Source organism: Sus scrofa, chromosome 14, assembly GCF_000003025.6.
Source record: "Sus scrofa isolate TJ Tabasco breed Duroc chromosome 14, Sscrofa11.1, whole genome shotgun sequence".
Lineage (NCBI taxonomy): Eukaryota > Metazoa > Chordata > Mammalia > Artiodactyla > Suidae > Sus > Sus scrofa.
In genome coordinates, this window is record NC_010456.5 from 126,478,832 (window position 1) to 126,500,241 (window position 21,410).

The window sequence follows — 21,410 nt, forward strand, 5'->3', positions numbered from 1 at the left end:
GAATGCATCTCATTGCAGCCCAACAGTTTTCAACTGAGACAGCATATCTGGGGTTGGGGGTAGGGAGAGCTAGCAGGATATCACACACACTCGCCCCCCCAGCAACGATGATGGCACAAAATGCACAGTGATGCTGGGTTAGAGCCATTGGCGTGGCCCACACACTCTTGCTTTGCCAGAGAGGAACAGAAGGGTCTGGCAAAGAAAAGTAACTTATTTAATGGGACTTTCAGAGACTCAAATGCATGCAAAGAATTTCTCAAGTTCCCAGTGCCAGTCTTCCAGTAGTTTAAACACCTCAGTCATCAGAAGCTGGAAGCTGGTGCAGAGGGAAATCTGCCAGAGCCAGCATCCCACACTCGGCAGGTGGAGATTCCCGAGGAGGGACAGGTGAGGTCGTGCCAGGTCCATGGTCAGGGCTGGCAGAGCAGAAGAGCAGAGTCATTGGGATGGGGGGGGGTGTTCCTGTCTGCGAGGGGCACAGGGGTAAAGGCCGACGAAGTGGGGAAGGTGCAGGAATGAGCAAGCTAGGGGGACACGGCTCTGCCATCATCCTTGCTACAAAAGGCAGCTTGGAGGAAACGGAAAACAACAGTAGGCCTTTTTTCACAATTACCAAATGTAAAACACCAAGTGTAAATTTTTCTATTTCAGGATTTCTAAACATTTAACTTAGTGAGTGTTTTACATCTAGAGTAAATATTTGCCAGGCATTTCTGGCCCACGTCAGAGCGCTTATCTAAAAAGCTGTTTGGTTCTGCTCTAGATGGGAAAATTCTACATTCAACCCAGCACACTCACCCCCGACCCACTCCCGTGAAACCACGAGAAAGCTCCTCCTCCCAGTCTCCAAGGTGCATCCAGGATCTGGAGCTGCATAAGAGCACTTTCTGGAAGGTCTATCTGCGTGCGCGCTGCACTTACTCTTAATTAAGGGAGAGGGTGTGGAGGAACAAACCCATGACTGACCCTATACTCAGGGTATTACTGCATCAGCTCTGCCAGGCTGTAGAATATTTGGGAAACTCAAGCAGCTGTGTGGCAGGACCACAGATTATATAACAAGGAGGCACACAGCTGACCTACACGGGGTGGTGTGGCAGCCTAGTTTTACAGGTGAACCAGGCCATCGGTCACCATGTATCTCAAGGTGGCAACTAAAAATGCAGTTAGAGGTCTGCAGCAAGCAGCCACCAAGTTGGAGAAAAGCTAGAAGGATGAGCCCAGAGCCCACCACGTCCTACCTTAGTTCAGTGCAATGTCTTGAGGCTGATAAGTTCTTGCTTTGTTTCGTAAGAACCTCTCTCATTTTGACTTAAACGCAATCTCTCACAACTCAGATCCGATACTCACAATGACCCTATGGCACAGATATGACTCACACTGAACCAATCAAGAAACTGAGGCTTCAAGCCGTTGAATAACTTGCCAAAGTTAAGAAACGATGAAGTCAGGATGGAGACCCAGGTCTGACTCCAAATCCACATTTTTTCCACTTCGGCCCTGCTCCTTCCAACATATAAACACATCTCCCTAAGATATAACAGGCCTCTACCTGATGCCCCAGGCTGAGGAGAGAAGGCAAATTCAACATGGAACATGTCAGAGTTACAGCCAGGATATCGTGCTGGAACGAGCCAGCAGGCAGCAGGATGGCTACTACTTCTCAGGATGCTAAGAGAGGGCCCCTCAAATTGAGAGTGCAGAGGCTGCAAGGGAAATACGGGTCAGAGCAAGGGACTCAGCAGAAAGTCCAGAGGTGTGAAGAGTTCCTGCTGTGGCTCAGAAGATTAAGAACCCAACTAGTATCCATGAGGATTCGGGTTCGATCCATGGCCTCATTCAGTGAGTTAAGGATTCAGTGTTGCTACAAACTGTGGTATAGGACACAGACGTGCCTCGGATCCAGCATTGCTGTGACTGTGGCATAGGCCTCAGCTGCAGCTCCAATTTGACCCCTAGCCTGAGGAACCTCCCTATGTCGCAGGTGCAGGCCTAAAAAAAAAAGAAAAAAAAAAAATCCAGAGGCATGGGGCCAGCGCACAGGTGGAAACAGAGACCCCTAGGAGCGCCCATGTGCTTGGAGGATGGGGCAGTCCATCCGACAAAGGCAGATACTCAACCAACTAAACCAAGGCGAAGGGCAGGGAAGCATCTGGGGAAAACTTCTGGCCAAGTCTGGGGCATTCTTCCTAGGCCTCCCTAAAATTAGGAAGATATCATTGTTTCTATTCAAATACAAAATAGTGCTTAGACTGTAAGTAATTGAGAATCCATCTTAGCATCTGGTTGCTTTTGTTCTTACCTAACAATCCAAAAGGCAACAAACAGGAAAAGCAGGCAAAGACCTAGGCCTTTGGGGCTGGATAAACTTGGCTCCAATGCAAGATCTTCCAACAACTAGCTGCGTAGCCTTAGGCAAATCGCTCCACATCTCTGAGTCCGAGTTTCCTCTTACCTAAAATGTAAATCATGCCCCCACCCTACTCCGAGCCCTCAGGGCTTTTATCAGGATTAAATGAAATAACCCATGAAGACCTCTGGTAGCCTACTGCTGGCACCCAGCAGGCATTTCACAAGTAATGTTTTTCTCAATGGCTCTCTCGCCATCACAGTCAACAATGACTTTAACCTTAGAACTGGGACTTTAGTTCCTGGGGATCATCGAAGCTCAATCTGCAAGCCTGCAGAGGCTTTCCATGGAAATCTCAATCCTTGCTGGCAATGCCTATTTTCCTAAGGAGGATCTTGTCACACACACACACACACACACACACACAAGGTATTTAGAAAAGCCAGGTCTTTGGCAAAGGTCCATATGACCAACCGGCCAGTACTCAGGATGCAGTTGCCACCAAACCCCAAAGGAAATGTCCAGGGTATGCCCTTCTATGAGAAGATTCTTGAAGGACCTCAAACCCAGACAAAGGGGACAGAGATGAATGGGCAGTGCTCAAAAATCCTGACCCTCACCTGACCCCAAGCACAGTCTAGTAGCAGTAAGTCCACTTTCTCTGCACAGTGACCTAGCCCCCAGCAGCTGTGCAATGTCAAAAACAAGGCTGCTTGGGTCTAAAGTTACCCCTCCTCCACCGGGAGAGGAAAGAAAACACATTTCTGAGTCTCCATTTCTTTATGTTTTGCTTATGAGGAACAAATGTCGACAAGATATAGGATACACTGCTCTGTTGCCACCAACATGCACAGAACATAATTTTATATGAAGCTACACCCGCTTAATTGTGATGCATTAAGTATTACGCTCATTGTTTCTGAAAGTGGGTAGAAATGAATAATTTATTTCAGACAAAGGAAAACTCTTGAATATGAAATGCCTCATCTTTTAAAATTACAATTTGGAAGACAAGAATGAAAAAATACCCATAGCCAGTGAACCTTATCCTGCTAATAGAAAACAAGGCTTCCACTGTTTCTACTTTGTTTGCAAACATTACATTTTTTAAACATTCTTGAGAATAATCAGGGAAAAAGACACACTAGGTTTGCACCGCGCTTGCAGCTGCTCAACACAGGGCTAGACCATATATCGAACATGAATTTTCCGGGCTGGGTGAACACCCTTTCCTTTCCTACCAACGCGCCTGGGCTCACCAGCAGTCCATTCCCCACGTCCCTGCACCCCAGTCTCAGCGCCTCCTCTTCCAGAGCTTTCTTTCTTGCATCCTAGTTCCCTTTGTCTCGCCTCCCTCCCATTCCTTCCTGGCACTCCCTGTGCTCTGCGCCCCTTCTGCTCCCATCATCTCCCCAGCAACTAGCACAGGGCCAGGCACAGAGTAGGTTCTCAAAGAATGTGACTATTGCTATTTTCAGAGAAGATAATCGATGTTTGGGGCTAAATTGAATTGTGATCATCCATTGTGATCAAAGACTTCTGCTCAAATAACCTTCTATTCCTGTATCCAGTTAATAAATTGGGAGAGGATGGAGAAAGGATTGGGGGCGCATATAAAAGGAAGAAACCAGCCATTCTTCAGCTACCATTTCTCAAGTACTTCCCAGTGCTCTTCTTAAACATGACCGCCAATAGCCCTGAGAACTGGATACTGTTATTACCCCCATTTACAGGGCTTCCCACTATTAAGCCAGAGTCCCGCAGCGAGTAAGTGCCAGAATGTAGAACTCAAACCTGGGTGTGCTTCGCCCCCAGACTCTCCTCCTTACCCCTGCCATTCTGCACTTTTGTCATTTCCTAGGATCATCAGGCCCTCACCCCCTGCCCCTCCCCAGCCCCACCCCAGGCTCTGGAATGAACACAGGCGATTGCCTGGTGGCTCTGGAGGAAAGAACTGCCCGCTCTGGGCAGGAGATCAGCAGCAGCCAGAAAGAGCAGCACCACCTCTCCCCTCTCCCACCCCAATGATATCATTAAAACAACACCATAAACACACCTTGGGCTCAAGGAAGGACAGAGAGAGTTGGCTTCTTCTGAGGAACCACTCTGTGAGCTGCGGTAATTACTGGCTGCAGTCCCAGCGGCCCTGCCTCCTCATCCTTCCCTCACCGGGCTTGCCCTGGGGTTAGCGGGCATCTCTTTCAATTAAGACAACTCCCTGCATTTAGAATCTTTTGAGTTTGTAGTCAGACAGTCTCTTGTGCAATGTTCTGAAGCAGGTTGAGAGAATGTGGTTCAGAGAACTGCCAAGTGAGACTCAGGACTAGGGAGTCAGAAGAATGAAACAGGATATAGAAAAGAAACGAAATGCAGAAACAAGTTCATATGTCGAGACATCCCAACAGGCACCATCCACCAGGGTTCCAAAGGACCAGCCCTCCCAGCCAGAAGGACAGTGCTGGCCTGGAGTTCCAAATGCCAATGCTGGAGCCACTGTCCCCAAGTTAAAAAGCAGAAGCCCATCTTGGAGTTCCCGTTGTGGCGCAGTGGTTAACGAATCCGACTAGGAACCATGAGGTTGCGGGTTCGGTCCCTGCCCTTGCTCAGTGGGTTAACGATCCGGCGTTGCCGTGAGCTGTGGTGTAGGTCGCAGATGCGGCTCGGATCCCACGTTGCTGTGGCTCTGGTGTAGGCCGGCGGCTACAGTTCCGATTCGACCCCTAGCCTGGGAACCTCCATATGCGGCAGGAGCTGCCCAAGAAATAGCAAAAAAAAAAGAAGAAGAAGAAGCCCATCTTGATTCCAGGATAGAGGACAGCACTGGGGGTAGGACTGGACTATTGCAGAAGCAGATGGAGAGCCATTCCTCTTAGGAATCCAAGACTGTCCACATTCCCACTGGCCTCCAGGCTGCTTCCTTTCACCAGATGGGTCACTCAGTGTTAAAGGGGCCCCACTGAACAATTTTCAATAACATCTTTCTCCTGCTACAAGCCAAAATGGTTCCTGGCATGAAGACTTTTCACGACCTGGATCCAGACCACTCTGCTTTCTGCACCCACTCCTGCTGGCACCTCTCTGTTCTGCTGTCACCTGCGCTCCGTGTGCCCCAACCCCTTCCCAGGACCACCTGTGAGGCCAAGGCAGCTCCTCTGCCCACCTTTGGTACCTAAATGGGGAGCCGTATGCCCTTGGTGCCTTGTGCCTCTTCCCCCCTCCCCCCCAAGGAGAAGGTCTGGGAGAAAGAAGCTTGAACTTGACCTACACTTGCTCTGTGCTCATCAGGAGCCGGGGCAAATAGGAGCCCTCTGAGATGAGGAGTTACTAACCCATAGCAGACCTAGGTCATTCCCTAGTCTGGAAGCATCCAGTCCTTGTGTGTGCTTTTATGACACAAAACTATATTAAGTTGAACCATAAAAAATGTCCGCTATTCTACCATGATGACCTACAAAAATGGCAATTTCATAGGATTCAACCTGAAGATTCCAACAGTGCTGAAGTAAATTAGCCATCATCCTTCCCTGGTTCTACTGAGACAAAGGCCAAGCCCCTGAACAGCCATAGCAAGTAGCTCATCACAGCACCCTAGACACTCCACACCTTTGCCCATGCGGCTGCCTCTGCCTGGAATGCCCTGCCTAACCATCTCTATTTACCAAACTCCTATCCACTCCTCAAAATCCAGCCCAAGTCCTCTTCAGCAAGCCTTCTCTGACCCATAACTCCTTCTAGTCAGTTATGCTTTGTAGGGAGTTCTACTCATTCACCTACCACTCCTTTTTTTTTTTTTTTTTTTTTTTTGGTCTTTTTGCCTTTTCTAGGGCCGCTCCTGCGGCACATGGAGGTTCCCAGGCTAGGGGTCTAATCGGAGCTGTAGCCACCAGCCTACGCCAGAGCCACAGCAACACAGGATCCAAGCCGCGTCTGTGACCTACACCACAGCTCACGGCAATGCCGGATCCTTAACCCACTGAGCAAGGGCAGGGATCGAACCCGCAACCTCATGGTTCCTAGTCAGATTTACTAACCACTGAGCCACAAAGGGAACTCCTCACCTACCACTTTGCAACGTATTTTGCTTGTTTTATACCTATCCCTAAAACAACAAAGAATTCATAGAAGGCAATGATAGGGTTCTATTCACCACTGAATCACTTAGGCCTCTCACTAGGCTCCTAGTAAGTGCTCAATAAATATGTGATGAATGAATTTGGCAGAAATGTCATTCCATCACATCAGAAGACTGAAAATTAATAGAAATCACAGAAACGGTCCAATTCTCTTCATTATATTAAACATATTTTATATATATATATATATTTATATATGAGGTTTTATATTATATATGTCAGACACATACACACATACGTATAAGTCAGTACAAAATGCCTTCCGGCAGTTTGTACCCTTGACTTTCCGGAACTATCCTTCTTGTTATATGTAGGCAACTGGATGCTTCAACATGGGTTCTGGAGGCAGACGTTCTGGATGAGAATGGGGCGCTACCCGTACTCAGGCATGTGGCCTCAGACCAGTTTCTTACTTAGGTCTCAGATTCCTCATCCATCAAGTGGGGCTAAGATTACCTTCCACCAAGGTTGCCATGAGTTCCTGTATGTAAAACACCTAGCTCCTTGCCTCTCACAGCTGTTGAATTATTTTTATTTCTTTTAGGGTCTGACAGAGAGGGTAACCATTTTCAATCGGAAGTTTGTTTAGTGCCAGCCTGGTCCCTCCTTTCTCCATTAAAAGGCCACGTGCTATCTGTAAGGATGGGAGAATATCATGGGTCCATCAAGGAGGCTGCAAAATTCGCCGATCTCCCAGTATCTTCTTCATCAAGAGCTTACATGAAACTCATCCTAACAGGGATCAATGAAACATTTCATAAACATGGACTTTAAGAAACCTGCTGGCCTATTCCGACAAAGAGTGCAATCAATGCTTATTTTCATACATTATTAACTGTACACAAAACGATAATGGACAAAGGGCAACAGAAGTAACAGTCGGCATGGTGTATCTAAGACCATTCAGAGGGACGCGAGGGAAAGTGGTACCAGCGTGACGGAAGACAAATGAATAGCATATTAGGTCACCCTAAAGTGGGACTAAACTATGTATTCCTTTCTTTACCACTGTGTAATGCTATTTATATGACAACATGACAGAAACATGGCCCGAGGCATTCTGCTCTACTTTAGAAACCTTCCATATCACGCTGAAATGAAAAAAGATACAATCCAGAAATTGCTTCTTTGGTTAATATTTCTGCAGTTCCGCAGGAATGGTTTTAATAGCATGTGTGTTCTGGATTTCAGTTGTCAATTAAGAACCCATCGGGATGCAGGGCTAAATATTAAAATAAAAGATACTGGTTTATATTTCAACTTTAAAGGCCCTTTGTCAAAAAGCGTTTAAGGTGGAAGACAGAGGAAGAGAAACTGGGAATTAAGGAGGGAGAATAGGGACTAGATTGCGCCTCCTTAATAAAGGATCAGCTCTGTGCTTAACATTTCATAAAGTAACAACAGAGGAGTTCCCATCGTGGTGCAGTGGTTAACGAATCCGACTAGGAACCATGAGGTTGCGGGTTCGATCCCTGCGCTTGCTCAGTGGGTTAAGGATCCGGGATTGCCATGAACTGTGGTGTAGGTTGCAGATGCGGATAGGATCCCAAGTTGCTGTGGCTCTGGCGTAGGCCAGTGGCTACAGCTCCGATTAGACCCCTAGCCTGGGAAACTCCATACGCTTCGGGAGCAGCCCAAGAAATGGCAAAAAGACAAAAAGACAAAAGGACAAAAAAAAAAAAAGTGACAACAGAAAGAGCACAGGCTTTAGAGATGCAGGAATAAGAGACCTAACTTAACTCTTCCACTTATTGGCTGTGCTGACAAAGTCTCTCAACCTCTCTGATCTTAGGTTTCCCCTTCAGAAATCAGAGACCATAATAGCTACCTTTTCGCATGGTTTGGGGTCCAGAAGAAAGAATGGCCTTGAACAGGCATCCCAGTACAGGGAACTCAGCAGAGGTTCCCCAGGGAACTCCTCTCCCACACCTCCTTTTTAAAGGCCCTGCAGGTTTGGAGATAACATAGCTCTAGGACTGTGGGCAGAGTCCCAGAGGCAACAGTGGTTTGACCAAAAATAGCCCATTTGACCAAATGATTAAAAGTCTGTCATATGCTAATGCGTGGACAGGGCGGACCATGGGCCAATTTAGTAGGAGTAAATTGCAATTGATTTTCGAAGAAATTGCTTGTTCTCTTGCCTTTCCTCAGCTGTGTCACACTCTCTCACACACAGCTGCCTTTGTCACAGCCAGAACCAACTGGAACACGTGTCAAGGAAGATCTTTTTGAGACAAAATGTTTCATAATATAGATAGCCACACTCACACGCCCTGTAAATATTCACGCAGGTAAACAGGCAGATTCACAAACTCACTTCTTTCTGTGTATGTGTGTATATACGTGTTTACATAGACGGAAGTTTTAGCGGGCTCAAATTTAGAAACAATTCTGCACCAAGACCGTACCCTTCTGTGTGTTTTACAAATCCCTCTGTGGTTGGACAGCTATCCTGAGTCATTTTTATTTTTACAACTACCTAGTATTTGAGAAAAGATCAGAAAAGAGCACACCCCTAAAATCTGCTCTCCATACGGTGCCCGGCCCTCCCGGGGCAAATCCCTAGATATGAAAAGAAAATGGTTAAAAGATCACAGAAGATAAAAAATCATAAGAATAAAGGTTAACAATGGCTGCTTTCACCCCTAATTTCTGATATGGTGATAGACCCTCTTAGAACATTAATTAGAATGGGAAGAGAGATGAAAGAAATGCCCAGGGGACATAATAAATTAGCCCCTTATGCAAATTACCCATTCGTTCTCATCACTGACCCAGCTAGTTGAGTCTCTAAATTACAGGAAGTGGTTAGTTTCTTTAACAAAAATTCCAGGCAAAAGATTAATTTAAAAAAAAAAAATCTGAAGGCTGGGAGAGCTGAAAGCAACAAATAATTTCTCAGTTTTCCTTGCAGACAAGTCTGAAGGGAGCCAAACAATATGAAAATTAGCATGCAGGCCACTGGCTCCTATTGTCAAACAGACACTTATTAATTAACTATTGTTCCAAAAACAATTCCAAAACAATGGACAGCTCCCCACTTCACTAAAGTCAAAGGCTGCGGTTCTCACACTAACTGGTACCCTAAAACAGGGCACAGCCGGGGAGCAGGTGAAGGACAAGATAAAGGAGGTGGGGAAATGCGGGCTATGGAGAATTTCAAATATCAATTTAAAAACAAACACATACCTAATTTTACTTGTCATCACTGTCCTGGACAATTTATGTTTTATTGTCCTAGGAATTTATGGAACTCTCAGTTTTCTTATCAGGAAAATAAGGGGATTGGACTAGAATGCCCTCCAAAGGTCCTACCGCGTCCACAATCCAGGGATTTTATTTATCCCTTTGTTTTAACACAGTACTTCTGATAATTAAATTTGTTTAATATCATCTTATGACATGCATTTTGTCTTCTGAACTCACCCCGGGCTTCTTTTTCCCTTTCCTGCTCTGATGTTCCCCTTTTCCTTATTTTCTCCACTTATTTCTTATTTTATCTTCTTCCATGGATTCAAATGAGATGCTTTAAATACATTCTGGTTCACAGTAAGGTACATGTTGAATAAATTATGCTTTATAAATGTTATTAATAGGAAAAAACATACATGGCAAGGCGTCGGGTTTCTTTGGCAAGAAGAAAGGGCTAGAAAGAAAACGAGTAAGTCCCAGGATGATACAAGATTCAATATGCAAGCCCTTAGAGAAAGCAGGAGAACATGTTACAGATCACCCTTGCCCACTGCCCTCACCTTACAAAAGGAGTAGATGCCCCTCCAGAAAGGCAGACATTTGCCCAAGGTCACTGAGTAGTTAGAGCAAAGCAGGAAGCAGAGCACCAGTCTCCTGACTCTTGGACAGGTGCTCTCTGGACCAAACAATCCTGATAATTTCTCTTGCGGATTCGGCACTGTATCCCCAAGAACAACAACAACAACAAAGATATCCTTTGGAGAGAATCCGCTTCGACAGCAGAAAAATTAAGAGATGGCAGCAAGAAATACTTCAGAGGACTAAGGAGAAGGAATGAGGACAGACATATTGGCTATAAATAATTTTGCACCTTGTAACAATCTTCAGTTCATGCAATTACCTGTCACTCACTGATGTTTTATCTCGCCTCTTCTGGTAACGGGACCTACAGTAACACTACGCAAAATATTTGACTGTCTCTACTTTCACAGCCGGCCCTGGAATATTCTGGCCTTTGCCATAAGTAGCTAGACACTGGAATGACCTGACGCTTTATTCATGAAACTTCTGGAGGTTGACAGTTAATCTAAATAATAAAATTTGCCTTTAGGAAGTGGGCAGTGACACAAGAAGACACAGATTCCTCGGGCCATCAGGCAGGTAATATGAAAGCATGCAAAGATTATGACTCTTTTTTGTTAAAAACAAGGAAGATAAATATATATGCATACACACACGTACATATATCCATATATATAGGAAAAGTCAGAAAAGGCTCATATCAGAGTTTTACAGTGGTTATCTTTGGCAGCTTAGATTCTGAGTGATTTAAATTCGCTTTCCTTTTTTACCTATTTGTAATTTCTTATCATCGTACAATAAAAATGGATGGCCGAGGGGCTGGAGAGGGAGAGAATAAAAGCCAGAAGTAGTGGTCTGTGAAAGTGAAATGTAAGTGTACTTAGCAGAGCCTGTGGAGACGGAAGCATCTCCCAGGTTTAAGGTATGCCCTTCTCAGGGAGCAGTAATTCTTCCTGCTATGAGGGGCGTTGCAAAGAAGATTTATGGGGAGAGGTTAGAAGAATGGGAATCAGTCAAGCTGAGAAGGGTAGGCTGATCACAAGAATCCTTAAGCACAGGAAGAGCTCCCACCCCAGGTGACAGCCAGCTGCAGCAAAGGCACCTCCGACCAAAGAGCAGAAGGAAGGATAGAGCCCCAGAGGAACAGAGGCATTCAGAGCAGGAATAAGCAAGACCTTCCCCAAAGGGGAGTTAAGACTCAAACAGGGTTATTAAGACACAGAACTTTCCTCCAGGGCCCTTTAAGTATTGGAGAGATTTCTTATTTCTTGTCCAAAGCTAGTCTATGAGCAGCCTTCCTGAAGGCTTAGGGTTGCTATTCTTTTCAAGACATAGATTGGGGAGCGTGGTCCTGCTGAAAAAGAGTCCCACTATGGAGCCAAAAGCAAACATAGCCTTGGCACAGCATTGAAAATGACTGAGATTACTGAGGACCAAGTATATTTCGGGCACCACACAAGGCATTTTACATGTAGTCTTTTTCATTCATGAGACCCTGCGAGGGAGGCATTATCATCATCTCATCTTACATCCAAGGAGTCCCAGGTACAGTGAGATCGAATGACCTGCCCAAGACAAAGTAAGCGGCAGAGCTAGGATGCAGCCAGGTGAGCGGACTCCAGAGCATGTGTTCTTTCTCCAGCACCAGTGGGTACAAAGACGAAGAGGCATGAAGCTGCCCGGAGCACTGGTGGGACAGCAGTAGTCAACCTGGTTTGCTTGGACTTGGGGTGGCTGGGGCGAGACGGAGGGTCGATTAATAGAAGACGATGGAGGAAGACAGAAACCAAATCACTCCTGTGAGTCATCAAGGGACTAAGGTAAGATATGGCAACGGGTGGCCAAGTTGGATTGGGAGAAACTAGACACGGGAGGGGCCGGTAAGACAGCCAATGTAAAGTTCAAGTGAAGGATAAGATGGATAGATTCACGGAAAGGAGAGAGGGCAGCAATTTGAAAGATAGCAGGTAATTTCAGTAGGACATGGTGATGGGGCCACCTGAAAGAGTGAGAAGGGGAGAGGAGATGGTGGAGAATGATTCCAAAGCTCCTAACTAAAGCAGAGAATGCCACTTTATAAGATTGGAGGCTCAGCAAGAGAAGGATGGAAGGAGAAAAGGAGAGAGATGATGCGATTCATTTTGGGGTGTGCCGAGTTGAAAGTAACTGAGATACAACCAGATGGAGTCATCCAGGCTTCAGCTGAAATGCTGGTGTAGAGCTCAGGAGAGGCCAAAGTAGGAGGCAAGGCTCTGAGTCATCAGTGTACATGGTAGCTGAGGCCCCAGTAATGGATAAAGTGCATCCAGAGAGTATGCAGAACACAAAGAGGCCAATGCTGCCCTCCCCTAAGGCAGTGCCAGGCCCAAATAAAGGTTCTGGAGGCTGTCCACAAGCAATGTGGCCCTGGCCAAATTGCTTCTCCTCTCTGAGCTTCCATTCTGTAAAAGCAGAGAATTAGACTTGATCTCCACGGCCCTTCTATGATATTCAACCACCCATGTTTCAGGAGACGCCTGCTCAGAACCAGGAAAGATGCTCGGTGCTGAGCAAACACCTGGCATAATAAGTGCATCCCTGACTTTCCAGTAGAAAAGACAGACACATAAATAAGTCGTCTCCATAGGCCGTGATTAACAGCTCTCATAAACACAAGAGCAAAATGCAGCATGAGAGAGTCCTCAACTCCAGCATGGCCCACAGAGATGAAACCTGATCTTGGTCTGGAAGAACTAACAGCAACTTTCCAAACAGAGGCAAAGCCAAGTGTAAAGGCTTGGGAAAGTGAACGTACATGAAATACCTGGGAATGGATTGCTCAGGGAGCTTGGCTAGAGAGGTGATGGGGCTTGGAGGGAGGGCGGACAGGGCCAAGCTGGCCTAGGAAGGAGTTTACCATATGCCAGACTAGACAACAAAGAATTTATACGGGTTCTCAAATACAGCGACATCATGATTAGCAAGCCAAGTGGAAAGGAGGGGACCACTCTATACCCCTAGTAGCTGGTGTGTACGAACCCTTCTCTCTTGTCATGATTTGACAAGACAGCAGATGATCTTAGAAGGCTCTTGGTCAACAGGTCAAAATGTCTGGAAAGATTTTCTTTAATAGTGACATAAAGATGATGGTACATTAAAACAGAAATGCTAAACAAGGTTCATTCTTTACAGCATCCTTCAGAAAAAAATGGGGCTCAGCTCAACAGAGAGTTTAGGGGCATCTCATCCTGGAGCAAACCATTTCTAATTGCTCAGGGACCAAATCTCAAGATCCTAAGGCTTCCTAGGAAGGTCTAAGCCACTGCTGGGACTTGGTGGGGAAAGGGTGGCAAAGCCAGAGGGCTGAAACTTTGTCTTTCACCAAATCAGACGGAGGATGTTCAAATCCCAACGTCACTCCCCACGGTCCCTCCACTTGACTTTTGTTTGCAAGTCCATCAACTCTGATTACATCTGAGGAAGGTCTGGCACTTCTTGACTCATCTCTACAGAAATCCAACCTCCCAATCAATCCTTTAAGACCTCAGAGCCCTCCTTCTTCTCTCTTGCTGCCGTGAAGGGCTTACAGACTCCCTCTGATCCTCCATCTTCAGGCTTTTCTCCACACCCCCTGCACTTTCAAACTTTCTCACTGCTTTGTTCTCCCCCCCTCCAGAGAGTCCCAAAACATTGCCAATAGGCTCCTCTTCCTTTCAAACTGTTTATTTCTTGCAGCTTCTTAAAGTGTTGTGAAAAAGAAAACGCAAGGCCGAACGGAGGTTAAATAGCAGTCGTGGCTGAGACCCACAGATGTGAAACGCCACCTGATACATTCATCCTATGAGCTGCCCAGTGCCCACACAGCTCTGCCCCCTGGGCTCCCAAGACACTTTCCTGCTGTCTCTCCTCCCCTCTGACCTCCTCTGGCACCAGCTCGCCTTTTCCTTTGTGCCCTCCCCCTCACTGCCAGCCCGATTCTTCATGTCAAGACCCCTAAAAACCACACTGGCATCCACCCACCATAAGGGCACTTCCCAGAGCCCTTAAAAGCACCTTAGAGGCCCCTGCTTCTGCTATCGCATTTCCACAGGAGTCACCCCTCCAACCTCCCACCGCATTCTTGCCTGACAAGGCTGCTGGATTTCTCTTCTGCCGCTCAGGCTTCAGCGCAGAGATGATGGTTTTTCGATTCTATCTGATTTTTGTTCCCTTCCTTGTTCCCACGGCTGAAAATACGGCAATATGGCCTTTTAACGGGCGATCAAGTAAACAATGGCAAAGATGACTGTGGGTTTGGAAGAGTCCAAAGAAAATGGAAACGCAAGAACGTCAAACACGTCTCCTTTGATGAGAGGATTCAGCTCTCACTTAATGTATGTGGATAAACATTCTCTTCGCATTGGGCAGAGAAATCCAAATATGGAAACTCTAAGTGCTACCCTATCTGTAAAAGGCGAAGGCCCCGCTGTTCTGGTTTCTTCAGAGAGATTCTCAAGACAGAAAAGATGTTCTAGAAACTCAGATTCAGACGATGAAAAGCAATATTTATCATCCTGAGCCTCTGTCCTTCGCCATTCTTCAAATGCCAAACTGGATGACATGCATTATTCAACGACTTAAAACCTCTCGTGGCTCCATTTGGCTTTCCTGTACCCACTTAGGGAACACAGTCACTGTCAGAGGTCAAAGCTCATTACTGCTGGAACCTAACTCCAATGCCCTGGAGATATAAAGAGCAGCTCTAGACAGGACATTCCTGGCTCTGAGTAATTCACTATAACTTCTGGGTCCTCAGCAGGCCAGGTCTTAACAAACTGAGAATCACAGTTGCTATGAAAAGAAACCTGGCTGAGAGAGGGAGCTATAAATGAATGAGCGGAAGAACTCCTGGCACTCATCGAAGACATCCAGACGAGCCGCTGCTATCTGAGAATGATCAAGCCACTTTAAGTGGAGAACGAATGCAAAGACTGCAAGGAGGCACGTGACGGAGTTCCCACTACGGTGCAACAGGATGAGGAGCATCATCTCTGCAGCTCCTGGACAGGGGTTTGATCCCCAGCCCGGCACAGTGGGTTAAAGGATCTGGCGATGCCACAGCTGTGGCGTAGGTCGCAACTACAGCTCAGATCTGGTCCCTGGCCCAGGAACTCCATATGCCACAGGGCAGCCAAAAACAGAAAAAAGAAAAAGAAAAATGCAAGTGTAAGAGCCCAGTTAAGGGATTCTGGAGGTGACCTTAATCTTCCCTCAGAGTCATGGACTGTTAGGACTGGAGATTATTTACTCCAGTGCCCTCGTTACACTAAAAGAGACCCAGAGAGGGGAAAATGAGTCTCCTGAAGCCCTATAGCTTATAAGAGTTTTGAAATTAAAACCCAAATGAACCTTCCTCCTTACCAACTTCCTCACTCTCACTGTCCCCAGGGAGGTTTCTATCCTGCCGGACAGCAGGGCAAAGACCGAGGAGGCAGCCAGCCAGCAGGAGGCAAGGTTGGTTTCTGGTACCCCATCCTAGTTCCCGCAAGTGTCCAAATGGTCATACACACTTGTCTGAGCATCCCTGCTCCACTACCTGAGCCATTGCCCTCGATGGGCCAAAGGAGAACACTGAGAACACTGGTAGGGATGTGGGGTGGAAGTTTCCAGCATTATTCAGGATAATGTATGAATGCCTCTCTTACCAAACTTATCCCCTTAAATTTTATCCTGAAATAGACCACACACACACACACACACACACACACACACACAGATTTTCCTCTGAACCAAAAGCATAATACAGAGAAGTGCTTGCTTCTCAAGCTTCACGTGCATATGAAGCACGCAGCCCAGGGATTATCTTAAAATGCAAATTCCAGTTCAGGAGATCGGGGACAGAGCCCGAGATTCCACACTTCCAACAAACTCCTAGGTGACGTCCACACTGTTCGAGCTGAGGAGCACACTGCAAGTAGCAAGGGGTAGATGTTACAAAACCTTGCAACTAAATTTATGTTCAAATTCTAGTTCCACCAATTAGGTGTTTGGCGATCTTGGCCTGGTTTCTGGACATCACCCTGCCTCAATCATCTCATCTCTAAAATGGAAGTAATATCCAAGCTGCACTTCACAATGATTCCATAAGTTAATGATGTCAAGCTCTTAAACAGTGCCTGGCACAGAATAAGAGCTTAATAAATGCCAGTTGTTGGCTGCCTCTAAGATTCATTAGAGCGGAGGTGACATCTCTCTGGCTCCCTGACAAAATCCCAAGGGCTAGAATGTAGTAGATGCTCAGTGGATGCCTGTGAATGAATGAATGTATCTTACAGCCACACCTAATTTCAGTATTTACACACTTCCTTGGTCCTATGACTTTCTGCAGGAAAACATAAAACATTTAGAAAACCAGAATACTCTCACCAGTACCCAAGCATCATCTCACAGAATCAAATGCAATGGGAACCACCATGTTTAATCATAGAGAAACATATAATTTGTGATGGCTATATATACATGAGAAAATCTCTTAACTGTAAACAAATAAAGACAACATCAATCTGGAATCTGTATGTCATTAAGGGAAATTACTGCCTGACTCATTATTGATGGGGCTGTCTGCATGTAGATGATATGAAAAACTCAATTCTAAAACTAAGTTCACTTTCAAACCAACTGTATATCTGCAAATAGAGGAAAAACAAACCATGAAGTGAGACCACTGTTTAAAGTACCGTAATACATTCTCCTGTACATGCACGTACACGCTCAGGAAAAATTAGAAACAAAACAAACTGTTGTTAACAAATGGTAGAGTATAATCCTTTAAGTCAAAGGCAGACAAGTGAGTCCATCCAAAATTCTTCAACAATCTGAGATTATCTTCAGGCGTCTAGTAAACTAAGCAGCAGCATTTAAACAGATCCCATTTCCAGAGAGGCACTGGGTACAGTATGCAGCAAGAAGGGAATACGATTGCCACCTACAGACAGAAGCGGCACTCCCTTGGCAAGAATTGGCCAATCATATTTTAATGTGAAAAAAAAAATAAATAAACCAAGTCACCTCCCTCCAACCTCTTTCAAACCACCATACCACATGACTTCATTTAGAATTACTTTCAAGTCTTACAATCATCTCTAGGCATTCTGCCTCTTCATTATCATCATCCTATTTCTAATTTCCCAGAAACACTGTGCCATTCAACTCTCTGCTTATACACTATTTGAGAGCCAAAGAGAACTCAAGCCAACAGATTTCAGGCAGGCGAAGGCATCAGAGAGGAAGTATAAATCTCCTTACCTGGTATGAATGGGACCACCCGGAAAATATCAGACAATCTGCTGTTAACTGGCTCATATGGGGAATCTTCGAGCAGATCATTTCCTAAAAACAACAGAAAGATTGGGCTCAGATCTAGAAAACAAACATATTTCAGACAGTTTTGTTACTGAATCTGAATTCTAATTATGTTATGATTGTGCAACAAAAAAGATGCTGAAACGTTCAAAGACTTCAATTGGCTCTGGTTATTTCTTTCCATTTCCTCTGCCTCTCTTGTCCTTGCTCTCCTCAGAGTGCCATGAGAACACCAGAGAGCAACCCAGCCCAGTCTTGCCAGAAAACTCTCCCACTCTTTGCTAAGGAATGAAATCAGAGAGGAAGGAACCGGTGATGTCACAAGCCCAGCTTGCCTCCGGGAGCCAATGGAAGAAGGGTGACCCAAAAGAGGCCCCATTTTTTTGCTCCCCAAACATGGCAAAGCAAGTACTCTGGCTTTAAACAGTCTCTGAAATAGGTTTTCATTAATAAGTTCTGGAGGAAGTGGCCACTGAGAGGTCAAATCTGCGTTTTACAAATTTTCAGCGTGAGTCTCCGCGCACTAAATGTTTGTGTTAGATTTACAGGCACAAGCCACCTCTGGCACACGAGGACCCCAAACTGCCACTATAATGAATGGCTGTGGCAAGGAGACCTTTCCCTCTCTGAGCCACTTCTGTGTTAACCAAGGTTGAACCACACCAGCTGGTTCAAGACTCAGCTAATCTAAAATGACAAATGTTTGTTTTCCACATCTGCCTTTGATCAAGTTTGAGGGGGGTGAAGATAGAATGGATTCCACTGAACCTTTTATTCTCAATTCTTTATCTTATGTCAGTATGGATAGAAAGGAAACAGAGATGGAGAAAACGCCAGGCAAGATGCCGTGCAAGCCAGCTCTGTGAAGCCAGCTCTCCTCCTGGGGAAAAAGTTGCAGGTTCCCTGGCCTGGCCTTTAATAGATTCCTACTGCGATGTTCTGACCAAGTTTCAAAGAGGTCAGCAGGGTCCCTGGGATGTCCCTCCACCCACTCCCGGGTTTTCCAATAACCGGGCCCCAACAATGCTGCGAGGGAGGCAGAAAACACCAGCTGCCGACGTCCCTCGGGGCCAATGAAAGGTCCTCATTCTGCAGCTGGGGAGAAGTGAGCAGAGGATGAGGTCAGCCAGACCCCTGGGCCTCGGGAACCGCCTGCCTTGGGGGCTGGGGGATGGGGAGGAGGACAGCCACGCGTCCCCTGCAGGCTCTGGTACATGCTCCAGTAGATTCGCAGGCAGTTCTTCTCCTTCTTCATACCCCGCTTGCAGCGGCAGTTGTAAAGCGACTTCTGTTTGAGGGCCTCCATGGCGCTGCGGCACTCGTCCTTGGCCTCCAGGCCCGAGGTCAAGCTGAAGTTGGTCTCCTTGCCCGCCACGCACTGCCTCAGCGTGCGGTACTTGGTGCTGCAGCTCTGCTCCTTTAGGCACTGATCGCTGGCCTTCACACAGTCCAGGCGGTCCCCGCCGCTCACCTCGGCCGACAGGAGCACGTCTGCAGGTGGAAGGGAGGGAGCGTGAGTGCCGCTTAGCAGGGGCGTTGTGCGCCCGCCCGGGGGCGGGGGGGGGGGGGGGCGCGCGTGCAGGACCTGGCTTCTGGGGCGCCCCGCGGGAGCGCGCTCGCCCCTCAAAGCCCGGGAGTCCATTTTCCCGCCCGGGGCCCCTCCCGCCGCTGGTTTTCCCCCACCCCAACCCCGCGGGCCCCGGGGCTTCGCGGGCTTCTCGCGGTTTGCCCAAGAGCTAGTGCTGCTCACCGCTCGTGCCCGCCCCGCCGCCCTGGGACGGACCTGCCGGAGCGGCAGCTCGGCCTCTAGGGCCGCCCTCCCGCCGTCTCCGGCTCCAGCCACTGGCTCCGCCCGGGCCCGACTGAAGCCCGTGAGCTTTCGAAAAAGGAGAGCGGCGGCGGGCTGGACGCTGGGAGCGAGGAGAGGACATGCCCTGGTCCCCGGTCCGCCCGGCGGGGAGCACCGAGACCCTATTCGGGGAAAAGTTTTCCCTTCCAAGTTTGCTCTCCTCGAGGGGTGCTCGCCCACACTCCACCTGCCCGCCGCGCCTCCGAGAGCTCCCCGGAACTCGCTAGGGGCGTCGGGCTTGGGGCTGGAGGGCTCAGACCCTATAATTTCCTGCCAGGCGAGGTCATTTAAAAAAAAACGTAGAAAATAAAAACCAAGGAAGAAAAGCTGCGGGCAAGTGCCTGGCTGCCCCCTCCCCAGCCCGGGGTGCTGAGGATTCAGGATCCCCTTCCCCAAAGCGAAACTTTGCGGTCCCACATCCTCCGCACCCGGGCTGCAAATTTTTTTTTTTTTTTTTTTTTTCCTGGCGGGGTGGAGTGCTGCCCTTCGGAAAGACTCAGCAGATAAGAAATCTAGCGGCGGTCTCGACTTACCCAGAAGCGGCAGTGCGAAGTACAGGGTCGCCAGGAACATGGTGCCGGCGCGCAGCTGGTCCCCGCCCCCCCCCGAAAATCCCGAGCTGCCGCTGGGTCTCGCCGAGGGACCTCAGCATGCAGCGATCCCCGGATGGCTGCGGTGCTCTGGCCGCCCAAAGTTCAGCTCCATCCAGTGAGAGAGGAAACTCCCCGGTCCGTCTGCCGCCACCGCCGCCGGCGACTCAGCTCCGGGAGGGCGGCTGGCGCAAGGGCAGGAGGCGGTTCCGCTTTTAGGGGTTCAGGTCCGACCCAACCTGGAAGGGAGAGTGCGTTTTGAAAGGAGAGCGGAGAGGGCAGGAGCCTCCCCCGCCCCTCTGCCTTCCCCTGCTCCCGCCTTGGGGGACTTTTAGAGCCCGGGTGAAGGCCCACCCCTACCCGGGTTGGGGCGCGGGGAGGGTTCGCGGGGGGTGCACGTGCGCGTATTCCCGGGAGCCGCCCGCACCGGCTGGGTGGAGGCTGAAGCGATCGGACGCAGGCTCCCCAAGTCCAAGGGGTGTCTGTCGGGTCCAACCCCAGAGGCTGAACGCAAGCAAATAAATAAATAACGTTACTTTCCGAGCGCTGCGAGCGGAGCCGACCGCTGCCCGGAGTCAAAGCACTCGGCGGCGGCAGCTTTCTCGTCAGCTCTGGCGCGGAAAGAGCCCCTTCTCCCGGGAAGTTCGCCGCCCCCTCGCGCCAGCTCGCCTGCTCAGCCAGCCCTCCCCACCCAAACCACCAATCGCTGCCCCCCATCGCTGTATCCCCTCCTCCTCCCGCTCGCCTCCTTTCACAGGCAGCCTAGCGAGGGAGAACCGATGTCCCGGCAGGGGCCGAAATCCGGCTCGTGAGCCCCTACCCGCCGCGCGGTCCCCAGCTTGCTCTCTGGCGTCTGCGCTGCGCACACACCAGCCCAGAGCCCTGGAATCCCGCGCATCAACGCCGCCACCCGGGCAGAGCGCGCGGGCCCGCAGCCCCGGAGCTCCAGGGCAGGTGCAGCCCTACGCCGCGCGCGTTCTCGGGCCCCAAAGTTGAGGGGCGCCTGCAAGAGGGGCAGATGAGAGTGGGGGAGAGGCGACGGGTTCTCAAACCGACAGAATCATAAGACTCTCTCCAAATGCCACCAACCTGGACTCAACCGACCGTGTCCGGCTGAGGCGAGGAGCTAGTTTGTTAGCTTGTTTATTTACTTATTTTAGGGGTGTCCCCGCCCCCTCTTTCCCTTTCTAGGCCCAATTCCCAGACTAGGAAGAAAGATACGGTAATCTTCGAGAGCCCAGAGGACCGAGTTGGGCCAGGATGATTTCCCAGCAAAGATCCGGCTCGGATGCCGATTAGAGATGTTAGTGGTTTGGGGGAGCTTCGCAGAGGACAGCGTGTTCCGAAGCAAGATTTCTTTGCCAGAGGACCCTCCGCCTGCTGCTGCTACT

General features: G+C 48.4%; 1 protein-coding gene across 7 annotated transcripts in view; it reads right to left on the minus strand.

Moving 5' to 3' along the window:
* GFRA1 (GDNF family receptor alpha 1) overlaps positions 1-21,126 on the minus strand; it is a 226,400-nt gene extending 205,274 nt beyond the window's left edge. For 2 of the 7 annotated variants that reach the window (XM_021073395.1, XM_013983780.2), the window contains exons 1-4: positions 20,447-20,670; positions 19,963-20,258; positions 18,778-19,071; positions 17,524-17,607 (exon numbers count right to left, since the gene is read on the minus strand). In XM_021073395.1, coding sequence (XP_020929054.1) covers positions 17,524-17,607; positions 18,778-19,071; positions 19,963-20,002 — 418 coding nt within the window. In that variant the 5' untranslated portion in view covers positions 20,003-20,258; positions 20,447-20,670. Of the gene's footprint in view, positions 1-17,523; positions 17,608-18,777; positions 19,072-19,962; positions 20,357-20,379; positions 20,695-20,839; positions 20,919-21,108 lie in introns of those variants that run through there. The other 5 variants (XM_021073393.1, XM_013983783.2, XM_013983781.2 and 2 more) reach the window with 5 other exon arrangements.